The sequence below is a fragment of the Cupressus sempervirens genome, chromosome 11, assembly GCF_028749045.1.
Source record: "Cupressus sempervirens isolate cs-2001-9-10 chromosome 11, ASM2874904v1, whole genome shotgun sequence".
Lineage (NCBI taxonomy): Eukaryota > Viridiplantae > Streptophyta > Pinopsida > Cupressales > Cupressaceae > Cupressus > Cupressus sempervirens.
The window spans coordinates 636053544-636068188 of NC_143128.1; the positions used below are offsets into that span (position 1 = coordinate 636053544).

Here is a 14645-nt window from a genome sequence, read left to right on the forward strand (position 1 = left end):
ACAATCGTACCAACACACTCAACACAGGCCAGTATTCGGCATTACCATTGCCAAACCCCTCGTAATTGGTCAATATATGCTCAATTCAGTGTATGAAGTGAAAGCTATGAAAGTAGAACTTCAGCTCATTACTCTGAAGAAGTTCAGGCTAGATTTGACTTTGATTACAGAGGGATGCATTCAAAGATCAAATGGGCATTTACCCATGTTCATCGCATAGAGGATGTGTGGATTGACTTATGCGCGGAGATAGACATGATGAAAATGGACTACTACAGGCTTACATTGCAATTGATCGGCAACCTCAACATGGTTGACATCCCGAAAGGCTTTGATATTGAAGATGAAGGCATGATCCTAGATCCGTAGTATATCAAAGCCCAGCTTGGCCCTTCCCCTATTCAGTGGCAACAAAAGGAAGGAAACTTTATCTTTGATAGATTTCAATCTATCTTATTGAATACTAACAAGTGGTTGAAAATCAAAGGTCTCAGGAGAGTACATCCAAAACTCGAGGTAGATTGCAATCACTTTGGACCTATTGGAAAGAAATCTCAAGTGAAGATTACAAAGGATGGTTCATCCTCTTCAAGTCTAGTTAAAACTCTCAAGTTTAAGCTCAAAGGCAATAAAGGATCTAAACCACATTTAGATTCTTCTCAAGTACCCATGCAAGCACAAGAATCAGAGGAAGAATCTGATGAAGAAGATGAAGAGGAAGAGGAAGAGATAATGATCATATCTCCCCCACGACCAACAAATAACCAAGTGTCATCCAGTCATAAGAGACCTTTCTTGGATGTCGTAAATAATGATGTGGATTCATTCTCCATTGTATTCACGTCTACCATTTATGTTTCGGAAGTGAACATGTCGGCATTCCCCATCTCTTCGGCAGCTCCTATCCTCACAACGGAGCAATGTGAGAATTTGGGAAATGTTTTTGATGATTTTTCAACTCTCACAGAAGGTCAAGTTTCCCAACTTGATACCTCAATTGCAGGGTTCAAAATGTTCATGACAAAGTCATCTCAAAGGACACCCATGGTTCCAACTATGCAAACTAAAGCATGTACGATGACAACAAAAATACAATCAAAATCAATGTTTGTTGTACCATTGTTCCAGTTTCAGCAGATTAAGGTTTCAGTCTACCAACATGCTTGGGAAAAATCACCATGAAAAGTAGTACCCCAAGATAATCTCCCTTTCAAGAAGAATAAATCTTAAACGTCAAAAGCCAAGGTTGTTTCAAGAATCGTTGTTGATTCTGAAAAGACTGAATATGCCGAGATATTCACAGTTGGGGTGTTTGCAGGATGCCCAAGATGCACTCGCCAGTTTGTCAAAAAGAAATCACGATCTTTGGGAAAAGAAGAATCAATTGAAGCAGGAGATTGCACGTCTTGGTTATGTCATCCACCAACAATCCTAGCAGCCCATAATCATCACATCTTAGATAGCCTAGATAAATCGAAGAGCCGAGATAGCAAAGTCTTGGTTGGAAGAAGTTATCTTAGAAGGAGCTCAATCCATCAAAGATGCGGTCAAATTTCTTGAATGTATCAGAGGTGTTGAGGAGATACTTCATGACATGATTGCTTCCAATAACCAAGAAACCAATACCTAGATGTCTTGATTTCATGTTATTTTCTACAGATATCCAGGACTCCTGGGTCATAAGGAGCAGGTATTGGGACAACCTTTGACGAAGTTACAGAGAGCCTTGAAAGGCTATCAAGCGATGGAAATGGAGATCATGAACGATCTAGAGCAAATGGGATGCAAGGTCCTTACTGAACATGATAACCTGTTTACTGAAGAAGAAATGACCTCAGGGACACCGGCAGAGTCAATGCTGATTTTGATTCTAAAGAATTCAAATCACATACTATGAACAAGTTTGCTACATACAAGTCTGTGGCGAAACACTTGTGGGATTCTCTTGTAGAGCATTAGAAAGTTTTAAAATCAGCAAATGCAAATGCAATCAGAATTGAAGCCATTTCAAAGACGATGAAGATCCCAAATCTTCCTATGGTTCATGATTGTATTGTCAAATATAAGGCTTTCCTTGACAATCTCAAGGATTGATTCAACTTTCTCTGTCTTCTTTTTTTTAGTGTTTAGTATTTCATCTTTGTAGTTGGGAAGATGAATTGCATGCGATGCAATTGCATATAATTCGACTGCATGTCCTCATGACATGTAATCTTATCATGCAAGCTCTGATACCACTGTAATGAACCTCAATCGATTCTACCTTTAATTCTAGTGGTTTGACATTTTGTCAAACACTTATGATGCAAGCTTTGATACCATTGTAAGGAGCCTTGTTGGCTCATGCTAGAACAATGACGAAGAGTGTTCATTTCAAAAGGAACAAATTCTCCTCCAATGTATGGATCAGGATCAAGCAAACACGATCAAACAACAATTTCATATTAACCCTCATTGCGGCAACTTCTCTACAAAAGCAATTGCAATAAAGATCATGTGTGTTGGATGTTATTAGCCCAACCTATCTATTGACTGCTAAATTTGGTAAGGAAATGTCAGCAAAGTTGATTCTTTGTCAGCAAGGAAAAATATCAGTCATGTCTTGACTCTGAACATGATAAATGAGCCTTTCATTAAGTGGGGCTTTGATTTTATCGCTAGGGTCAATTTAGCATCCAACATTCGGCATAAAATGATCTCCATCACAACATAATACTTCACCAAATGGTCTATAGTAGTCGTATTGAAAGGTGCGACAAAGAACAAGATCCTCAACTTTCTAAGAGAGATAGTAGCAAGGATCGAACAACCCAAACAATTATATCAACAATACCAAAACTTTTCTAAGAGGAAGTAGCAAGGATCGAATAACCCAAACAATTATATCAACAATACCAAAACTTTCCTAGGCTCCATGATATCTGAATTTATACTAAAGAATGGAGTTTTTCCCCAAAGCCTGCTAAAATTACTATCTATGTGAGAAAAGGACTCACTAAGTTAATGAATAAGAGCTTGATTGGATTGATCCAGTGAATTGGCATGGACCATGAAAGGAAGAGATATAAACACTTGTGTGTGGCCCTTTAGGCCGATCAGGTTATCCCTGTGTAGATTTTAAAGACATCCCCATATGAGTTGGTATATGCCAAAGAGGTTGGTTGCCAATCTTCATGGAGCTCCCAACTGTGCAACTACTCAAGTCCCTACAAATTAAGGAAAACGAAGCCATGGAGGTAACGTCATGACTAGTCAAAAGTAGGTAGTCAAAAGATAGTTCAACAAGAACGTGTCCCACCTTGACTTAAAGAAGGGGAATTGGTATTCCAAACGAGTGGTTAAGCTTGAGTAACATGCCAAGTTTGATTCACTACGAAAAAGTCATTTCTACATCAAGCACTATGAGGAGAGAAATGCATTTGAATTAGAAGATTTAGTGAGAAAAGCTCTCAAGACCCTGGCAAATAGGATTCAGCTAAGACACTTTTACTAGTGGTTAGCCTATATGCGCTCATTGTAAATAAGCTAGGGAGCTTTTCCTTTTCCACATCCCTTGTGTTTGCTTCAATAAACGTTTTAAACATAGGCTATTTGTTCCTCTTGCCAAGTATCTCGCCACTATGGCATTCTTTACAAATGCATCATTACTATGCCCCCATAACCACTATCACCATGTTGCATTAATGACAAACCCAATTTCCTCTTCTTTTGTTTGGCATCACATTTCCCAAAAAGGGGATGTATGAGTTGTTTGTACTCTTTTCTTAAAGAATTGTGCTTCCCAAGGAATCAAATCAAACTCAATAAAAGAAATTAGAATCTTTTTCCTTGGCCAATTGTTACCACAAAGAGCACAAGAGAAAAGAATACAAAATGGCCAAAGTGAGGTTGCAACAAGTTATTAAGAGCATAGACTGAGTTTAACGTTAGCTTGTTTTAGAGCAAGCATAAAGCAAAGGCAAGAAAGAAAGCTATTCAAAGTAAGCTAACAATTATAGATCCTAGAGAGGCATCGTCCACAACCAATGAAGACAAGGCAAAACCACAAGGGTTTGAACTCTTTCCTAACTATTCAAACAGCAAAGCATACACATTAACAAAAGTACCAATAAAGCCAATGATGTACAATACAAAGACACTGGAAAGAGTTAAGTGCAGGGACTCTATCTTGGTCTAGGATTTTGTAGATGAAATTTATGACCCCAAGCTGCACAAAAAGACCAAGAGTCTTTGTGTCAAGGGCGCAAGAGGATGCTAAAAGGGTACCAAAAAAGAATTAAAATCTTTAGGTTTTCATCTTTGGGGATGCAATCTTCCACAACTTATGGTTTTCTTTGTGCATCCCTACCCTAAATTGGTTGGTGCATATGCTCAAAAATATAATCCAAATGAAGAGATTATTAAAGGGGAACATCTCAAGGTCATTGTGAGCTCAAATGACATAAGGGCCATGTTGCTCTTGATGTGGGATTTTTATATTCAATTTTCTACACATTATTAAAGATACTTAGGTTATATGGGACATGGTTGATGTGAGGACACGTAGCATAATCCTTTAATTACATGTGTCATTCAAACCCATTTTGGATAGTTGAACATACCACCCTCTTTTGAAATTATTAGACACCTTCCATAACCATTTTCCTATCATTACCTAAGTGGGGCATAACCACGTATTTGGGAGTTTCCAAGTCGATGAAACTCCCATCTGTTCGGGTATTTAGGAGTAATTATCCTTCTTTGGATCAATGATACAAGACCTAGACATAATTCGGTCTCAACGCCTGGGCTTGGCAAAAACTTGCCAAAATGAAAACCCTAAGAAATTCAAAGATTTTTAAGGATTTAAAACTTGATTCTTGCATCCTTTGATAAATAAACCTTAAAGACACAATAATCTTGTCAAAAAGAAGCTAACTTGAAAACATACACAAGTTTACATTGATGACATAAGTATAAATGCAAGTTTTAAGCTGTAGCTAAACAAAATAAGTTGAACTAAATAACACATTAGAAACATATAGTGTCAAACGTTTACAAAATTCATGGAATATGAAATTCATGGCATCGAAAGTTCAATATAGCAAAATAAAAGCTAGAGCCTAGAAGTCTTAAGGCTTAAAGGAACCTATATCAATGATCCGTCAACTCCACAACCTTCTTCCGTCTGCACCTAGGACAGGTCTTGGATAATGTTGCAGACATGATATCCAACACTCTAAAAACTTGAAAGGGACTATACTTTTTTCTTGCAAAACTTCTTGAAAGCACCACTAAAGTTTCACCTTTTTATTAAACGTATTTGTTATTTGGTTCAGTGATGACGAACTTGTAACTTTTTTGTTTCTCCCTTGACTCCACAACACACCTCAACTGACAAAAGTGAAGGTAGTTTACCTAAAGGTACTAAATCTTGTAGTAATTAGGAGATTTTTGGTTGAGTGGCACCCCTTTGAAATGAATTAATCATCTTAGTTCTCTCCTCACATGTGAACTTTATAAGTGGTCCAACCCTCTACATGTGTTATATGGAAATGGTGTGCATTAATCCTCAAAATAATGTTATTCCATCCCTTTGGGAAGATCTTGCATTTTTATTTTTTTCAACCAGAATCAAATACCTTTTTTTCAAGTATTGTTGCAAGGAAAAAAACTATGTTTCTTATTAAATTGTCGTTTGGCATATTGCATGAACATCTCTAAGGGAAACAAAATGAAAATCTCAATGCATGCCCACTTGAGTTGTTTGTGCCTGTGGTTGGTGTTTTACTGCAATAATTGACTCTCCATCAATTTCATTGACCAAACGAAGTTCATCATGGATACCAATGCTATAAGACTCGAACTTGGCTTGGACTTGGGATGCTGATTTTCGACTTGGACATAAAATCAACACAGAATTTGACAAATTGAAAAAACCATGAAATAGATTATAACTCATGTAATGTTCCAAACAAGGTTTTCAACTGCAAATTTCTTTTCAAACCATTGCAGAACTGGTATTGAAGGTTTAAGTTTCAATCTAGTTCCAAAATTCTTCCCTCAAAGATCTCAGTTATAGAATAAAACAGATGTTCTAGTGTTCAAACTCAGCAAACAACAAAGAATATGCAGAAGCCAAGAAGAGAGAGAAGGTATAAAATATCACAAATTTTGTCGTTATTCACCAAATGACTTTCTTACTGCAAATGTTAACAAGAGAAGTAAAGGTTCATCACATTCGCCAGATTGAATGTTTCAAGTTTAACAGTCCATGTTAAAATGCACATAACAACTTAATAACAATAGAACCTAGGAAAGTCGTCTCCCAAACTAGGTGATGAAATATGTGATCAGTCAACCTTGATGCCAAACCAAAATGGCTTGAACAATAACCAAAAAACACACCTCAGCAAAGTATGGAGTTATGGCTTCTGCTACCCAAGGAATAATAGCTATGCCCAATGTTGTGCCAGCGGTCTGGTTATTTGCAATGCTAACTCCCTCTTGTGGTGTAGGTCTATATTTGACAGGGATGGCTCCAGTCAGATCTGCAAATGCCTTACACGAACGCTTGTTACAGAGACTTCTAGTTGCAGCCTAAGTTGTATAACTTGTTTATTGCTCCCCCAAAAAATGGTGCTAGAACATTTCAAACACCTATAGCAGCTTCACATTCTCCCGTCACAATCTCAGTAAGCGCGTAGATGGCCACCAGTTAATTCCAAATGGTGGATTAACTCTCCCGACTGGGACTACATTCAGTCTTAATTTCCTACAGAGTTGATGTCCTTAGGAAATCTTAGCTGCACAGAAGAAAATTCATTCTCAAACAAACTTCGAAGAGAATACTCATGCCTACACCTTGCAGGGGTCCAAGCTTAAACAGGGAATGAGAGGCATTACAATCTGCAGTAAAGCTAGAATCCTGACAAAAAGAAGTTACTGCCAGCGTGGGAAGGAATCATGACTAGAATGGAAAAGCAGTTATTCACCAAGTGCCTTAACCAAAAGCCCTGAGTAACATCCACCAGCTCACAATGGAATTGGTCTTAATTGCAAAGCCTTCGAAACATGGGAAATGTTGAATAATTAATCTAATATTTTATGTTCCCTCCCCTAACATCATCCCTTGCCTAACAACCTTAGCCTATCGGGATGAAGGAATAGGCTCGGCGTTGCTCTAGTGTTTAATTTCGGGAAGGGAGCATAACAACTCATACCTTGCACCCTTCAATAAATAACCTTTAAAGACACAATAAACTAATCAAATCGAAGCTCATTTCAATTCCAATTAAAAAAAAATCGGCATCTGCACACTATATGAATAATTGTATATGATTATGTGGTTGTTTATTAAATTATTTATAATTTAATAGATGCCCTAATCAATATATAAATATAAATATATATGGCTGAAACAAGAATATTTTAGTATAGGAAACACAAAGATAAATGTTATGCATATTCATACTGTCTGACTGCTGTGCTTGGCCATGGTAAAGAGATTGGGGAATCATAAGTAGGGGAACGGTGTTGGGGTCACCTTCTAAGCACACTATCTCGTGGTATATAAGGCCAAAGGGGGGACAAAGGACACTTCCTTTGGGCTTAGGAAGGATGGACTTTTTCAGCATCCTATTGAAAGTGGCCCTCATGCTCCTCTGCATCCTTTAAAATAGTAGGGAAGATGGGCCTTGCGTAAACAGAAAGCATGCTCAGTTAGGCTCCAATGAAACAATAACTGGCTCCCCTTAGAATACTAGGGTGGTTGAGACTGACCCCCTTCACTCCCACGTAACTAGAATCCCTTTCCTTAAAATGTAAAACAGTGTATCATGGCCAACAAAATGCATTAAGAATGTTCAATCATGGAGAGCAGGATAGAAGAGGCGAGATCGAGGAAAACAGTGACAGGACAATACACTAGGTACACCACCTCGTATTATTGACAAGGGCCACATGAGACCACAACAGATGGTATGTGCCACTCTTGGGCATAGGGTAGGGGGTCTCTCAAGCACCTCATCAAATTACCCTATCCTATTACTCCTATTGTTGATATACCCTAAATCTGATTCGAACAATCTATTGATTTAATCTGCATTTCTAATATATGTTTATTCCTAACTCAAGAACATCTATTTATCAATTAAGTTTACAAATGATTCCTAATTTGCAAGATTCTCTATCAAAGCAAAGTGGTGCCTCCAAAACCCTGCTTGCTTTTAATAATTGTATCTAGGGCGAAATTTGCATTCTCTTAATTAAGGAACATTAAAAGTTCCTGTAATATAGTTCAACCGTAAATGCTATGTGGTGAGCCACATACTCTACAACGGATGCATCCTCTCTTTTACTTTAGATTTTAAGTTTCATTCTTTCTCCCCCTTTTCCCGAACCAATTAAGAAGAGCTAGCTTCTAATATCCCGGAGGTCATACTACAAAGTGCAAGTCAGCCCCCCTTATGCAGTACTTTCCATAGGAGTTCTTTTCCCAGACGTAAGCATTGGTAATCAATGGGAACCTCCCTTTAGGGAATCATTACCTGCAATTCTACAGTTTACTCCTCTTGCAGTGTTTCTTAGCCTGCTACATCTAGATCTAAATTTAATTTTGTAAGTTTCATCTACGAGACAACTTTTATAGTTAATGGACATTTGATACGAAATAGATCCTTCTTATTTTATATAAATTGCACCAATAGATAAGTAATGCAATTGGGATTAAAACAATATAATCTGCAGTTTTGAGGGAAACAAATTGTCAGATGCATTGTGCACATTGATCAGTCTTTTAGTATTCCTAATTCCATCATTAGAAATATAAGTATAATGCTTAGCGAGTACCTTATAACACAAAAGAGGAAAGAGTTAGATAGATTTACTAGCCTTATCAAAAAGATTTATATCCTCAATTTTGGCACCAATCTTGAAGGGGAGTCGGTCCCCTGTATTTGCAAAGCTTCCCTTTCCATCCCCAATAAGATTTGTACTTCCGTATCTACAGTCAACAAAGGCACTAAAACAGAATTAAGTCATGAGATTAAGACAAATAGTCTAAACATCCTTCCAGTTATAGGAAAAATTCTCTCCAGTCCCAATACAAAGAAAATATCAGAAGTAATACTGTTACTTTGATTTCTATAGATTTACTTTGACATGGTGACTGTGGCTGAATTGTAGTATGCATTCCTGCACTCCTCCAGTTTATTGTGGCTGTGACAGCATCAACAGACTCAGATACAATCAAATAGTACACACTTGATTAAATGAAACAAGAGAGTCAAAATCATTCAGAACCATATTAAAAGGTAACGAAAAAAAAAAGCAAAAGAATTAACATGAAAATAAGATTACAAGATTATGAAGAGTAATTGATTGTTTCATATATTGGGAAATCACCTTACAGACAAAAACTTGGCTGCTTTTATGTTTGAAGGTTTCTCTAACCATACACTATATTTTATAAAGTTCTGCACCCAATGTGAGCAAACATCTAATGCAAGAGTGATAGACTCCATTTTTGACTCATTCTGAAGTTGTTCGCCTCTATTTTCATTTATTTGCTTCCCCACCATTACTGACCTTTCTGGATAGAATGGTAGCCACTCCATCTCTTCACAAGCTACCTACATGATCCCAAATTACCAGAATAAGGAAAAATCGGTACCCAGCCTAAAAACAGGCTTAAATTTTTTCAAACACCCTGTCACCTAGATTAAGCTTCCAAAGTTTCTGCCAGACCAAATAAGTTCACAAAACTAACCTCCACAAAAAACTGATATGTACTAACAGATGCAAGTTGTGGATAAAATAGAACACTTCCACCAACCAAGTATCTGCAGATGAAAACTCATTTTTTGTAAACAGATAGAAAACAATTGCGTCTTCTAAACAGTAAATTTCCTGTGTTAAAAATTCAATAGAAGAAAAGAAAATGCAACAATGATATATACCTCAAAAAACTTGCAAGGGTCTCATCTATGCTGTCAATGTTTCTGGCTTCTAAATAAGATTGAGTTCTCCTGCCTAAAGCAGCAAAAAATCCAAATATTGCAAGGTCCCTTTCAAGTACCTGTCAGTATTTAAGGAACAAAAACATGAAATGTTATTGTGTGAAATATGATAATAATGTATATGCACATTGGCATGCCCACTTTTTACACCAATGAAAAACAGAACAACCCAAAAACAATATTGGCAAATAAAATTAAAAATAATTAAAATTACAATTAACAATCTGTTTGTACCTAGAGAAACATGTATAATGTCATTACAAGCACACCACTACACAATTCAGGTGTAAGAATCCTCTTATACATGCCCTAAGGATGGAAGCATCCTACCAAGGTTAGATATGCAACAAACTGCCTCTTAAAGCTAACTACTCCACATGAGTCTTAATGGTTGACGATGACACTTGATGTTCAACAAGATGAGACCATAATGGAGCAATAATTAATTAACCAAATTAAATAATCTATTTATTACAATGAGATAATAAGTAAATTATGTCACTATAATTAGGGAAAACTAAGTTTAAAAAGAATAAATAAATGATTAAATGTGATAAAATCTCAACAAAAACCTTCACCTAGCTTAATGTGGACAATCATCAATCATTGTCACTATAAAACATGATCCAACTTATACCTATGTTAAACAAGAGACGCAAAGCATCATTGTTCTTGCCTAATGCCTAATGGTTGTAGAGTTGTTAAGAAATGGTGAAATGAAGATGTGTTTAAGAATCATAGATTTTATGAAGAGGTCTTTTGGTAAGGTGAGAAAATTCAACCATAGTTTAATAAAAAGGATCAAATAGACATGGTGTTGTATCCCAATTCTTGACCTAATTTTAATAGTTCATATAGCCATTGAGATTCACATGAAGTCAGTTGACAGTTTAATTTGTTATAATCTTGCAAAATGGTAAGATGGTTAGTTGTTATAATTTCATGTGCAGATAACATGCTAAGTTAACTAATTATCACAAATTCATGAAATTGAAAAGGCGGTTAGCCATTATGATTATTTATAATTAATAACTTGTTTTGATAATATGATTTAACTGCGGAGAATTTCCTTGTAGAAAGCACGTCGAAGGGGTGGAAACATTGTCAGAAAAGAATTGGGCACAGGAGCATCACCATCACTGGGCAAATGGGTATGAATCGTGAATCACCATGGTTGAGGACCTAGCGACCTGAACATCAGGATAAAATCGATGGAACTGCATGAGCTATTAAATAAACAATTTAAAATATAAAATAATTTAATTAAAATATAATACCTACCTCAAAAGATTTTGAATGATTTTTCACCATATTATTTATATATACCTATGTACATACACATAGATATAAATATAAAGTGACACCATAATATTATTTTCTTTATAATATAATGATGCCACCTCACCAATATATCTACGTATACGTAGATAGATATAAACCATAATATTTTTCGAATTATAACCTTCAAATCTTCTTCCATCCTTTTTATTTTTATTTTTGTTTGAAACCGATTTAACACTTGGCACATTTATTTGGCATCCAAGAGCCAATACATTTCCTTTATGTTACGGCTTCTTGGAAGCCAAGGAGTCACGTTACCTTTTATTTAATAAGTCAAGAGTGAGAGGGAAAGGCGTCTACTTCTTTCAAGCACCTGACTTTTATTATTTTCCAAGCGGCGGACTTCTGTGATCATTCTCGTCTTCTTCCATATTACCGATTACATTTTCATAGCATCGATATCTCTGCTGTTATCAAATTGTAATCATTGCATTGTTCCTTCACACGAATTCTTTATTATATTGTTATTTTGCCGAAATCACAAGCTGTCTTCATACTGGATTAGCGTTCAAGATCTTCACAGTCGAAAGTGAGGCAGGTTGCTGAGCGTCCAGCAAGACCCCCATTCCTTTTCAGATTATTTCAGGTTATGTGGATATCCAAAATCCAAAACATTGCAATATGAGTTTCTTATTCAATTGTTACTAAAAATCCAATTTACATAGCAATGTGCTATAGCTTATATCATGATGCAAAATATCTTGATTTATATCATAGGATAGACCTTCTATAAATTACATTTGTTTATGGCAATTAAAAGCCAAGTAACCACGTTATGAAATCATGATTTATTATGCCATTGGAGATTAGAATTCAAATGATATTTTTCTGCAAGTCTTTAAGAACACATTCTTCAAATCACAGATTGTGATAAGCTGGAACATATATTATTCATGAAACAGTTGAGAATCAACAAAAAGAGCTGGTTGCTCTGAGATTCAAACACCTGGAACTCAACCAGTTGTATAGCCAAGGAAAAGGGTGAAGAAGTGAGAGAAAGAAATCTGCAATAACATGAAACAAAATCAAATGTGACATAACAATGTTTATCATTTTTAAAAGGAATCATTTAATAGCTCGTGCATGATCATGTTTATTGTATTCTCCTACTATCAAGTTGCGTGGTGTGATTAGATACCAAGATGCTTAGTGGATGACAAGGTGTTCCATGTCTATTCCGGGTAGGGAGGGTCTTTTTCGTTAGAGATTGTGTGGGGATAAGTTATGGTCCGAGGTTGGGTGGTTAAGCCCCTAACAATGTTTCCCCTCTCCACAAGATGACGGACACGCACCAGATAAAGATAAGTTGAGCAATTCAAACAATTATCAATAACAGGTATTTTTACTTTTATGATATATATACAAGTAGAAGATATGATGGATTAATTTATATCGTTGAATTCAGTTATCTCTTTTGATGTAAGCAATCTTTTTTGCCAATGTAATTGGTAACCAATTAGATCGGATAATCTTCCAACTGAATATGGAATATATCTATAGGATTGGTATTTCAGTCTTTCATAAGAATAAGAATTATGAGCAAATCTTCTAATCTTATGTTATTGCCACAGTTAGCAATAGGAAGAAAAGGAATGATACACGGGTATCTGATGTTCTAAACGAAACAGTGGTATTTGATGCCCTAAATGATACAATGGTATCTGACACCCCAAGGGATACAGTGGTATTTGATGCCCTAAATGATCCAATGGTAATTGATGCCCTAATTCATACAGTGGTATCCGACGCCCCAAATGATACAGTGGTATTTAATGCCCTAAATGATCCAATGGTGATTGATGCCCTAATTGATACAACAGTATGTGATGCCCTAATTGATAGTGTTGTTTGATAGTAATCATCATTTGATATTGATATAAGTGGTATTTAATGGTAATCGTCATTTGATTTTGATATAGTGGTATTGGATGGTAATCGTCATTTGATCCTAAGTGGTATTTATGGACTAACGTGGGTGTTTGCAGAAGCATCCCTAGATTGATTTCAGTTTCGAATACCATGGTATGTAAATTTAAATTTCCATAGTAAATTCATTGATGGTGTTTCCAAATCTTAGTTATGAATTTTTGTTTAACTGTTTGTAACCGTTAATCTCATTCACATGAACGTAACCAATATCATTGTCTTCCTATGAAAATGAAATAATAATTGTATTTCTTTGATATGTTAGTTGTTAGTTAAGACCCGAGAAAAGTGGTTGTTACACATGGAATATAGTTGTTAAGTTCATAAAGTAAACTTGAAAACTTTTATAATAATAAGACTTCTTTAGTTAAGCAAATAGATAAATTCAGTTCTTTTATTAAATTTTGGATCTTGGAATTCAATTACCCTTGTTTGGTAGCTCCTTGTATTATGTTTGCAATTTCTTATATCATAGCTTTTAAGTTTCATATATATTTATCTGTACATATATGCAAAGATTTTATATATATAAATTGATATACCTCTCTCTCTCTCTCTCTCTCTCTCTCTCTCTCTCTCTCTACACACACACACACACACACACACATATAGAGAGAGAGAGAGAGATGTTTTTGAATATAAATGTACTCTTAGGACATATGTATGATGTTTATTTTCAACAGCTGAGTGGTTAAATTAAAAATTTCTCTGGAAGATATGTATCACTCATTTGTTTGAGGATTAACCTTCCAAGAATACAATGTCCTTTACCTCAAATCTGATAAATTCATGGTGTCAATAATCTTTCCCATGTTTCTTTGGAATATTAGTATAATTTTAGTTATTTCCCTTTAATTTGAGATAATTATTTCATAAAGTATGCAGATTATAATAGGCTATAAAGTATTTTTTTGTAAAATTAAATATCCTCCCGAGCAATCTAGTTCTCAAATAGATACATATTTATTAAATATGCTGCTACAAATAGTGCATATTATCCAATCATTTGAGACATGATGGGATAGCTTAAGATTATCTTTTATTTCTAATTTTTTAGCATCTGTCTTTTGCATTTTGTTGTCTCCAAGGACAAGTCAATATGTTACTATTTTGTGGCTCCTTATTTCTGCACGTTGAGCGCCTTTCCCGTCTCATTTTTGTTTCATTTGCCTCATTTTCTATTATTAGCATACAGCAAAGGACCGCCAAGAGCAAGCTCATCAAATGGTGACCCATGAAAGAGAAAACAAGAAAACAAAATACCCAACAAAGTAAGACTAGAGGTCCTTCCTATGTTGGAAAAAATCCAGCACCAAAGGATAAGATCTAGGGCGAGGACGAGCTTGAACTCTGGAACATCTCATAATATCGCTGGAGGTG

The 14645-nt window shown here is 35.7% G+C and overlaps 1 protein-coding gene across 7 annotated transcripts in view; it reads right to left on the minus strand.

The window, feature by feature from the left end:
• The window catches only part of LOC149531376 (uncharacterized), a 165228-nt gene that overhangs the window by 118283 nt on the left and 32300 nt on the right, over positions 1–14645 (minus strand). For 4 of the 7 annotated variants that reach the window (XR_016359172.1, XR_016359171.1, XM_089811523.1 and 1 more), the window contains exons 6-10: positions 9939–10057; positions 9749–9821; positions 9385–9611; positions 9136–9198; positions 8872–9001 (exon numbers count right to left, since the gene is read on the minus strand). Coding sequence is in view for 4 of the 7 variants with exons in the window: in XM_089811523.1 (XP_089667649.1) it covers positions 8872–9001; positions 9136–9198; positions 9385–9611; positions 9749–9821; positions 9939–10057 (612 nt within the window). In the remaining 3 variants the exon portion in view is untranslated. The remainder of the gene's footprint in view (positions 1–8871; positions 9002–9135; positions 9199–9384; positions 9612–9748; positions 9822–9938; positions 10058–14645) is intronic. The other 3 variants (XR_016359173.1, XM_089811524.1, XM_089811522.1) reach the window with 1 other exon arrangement.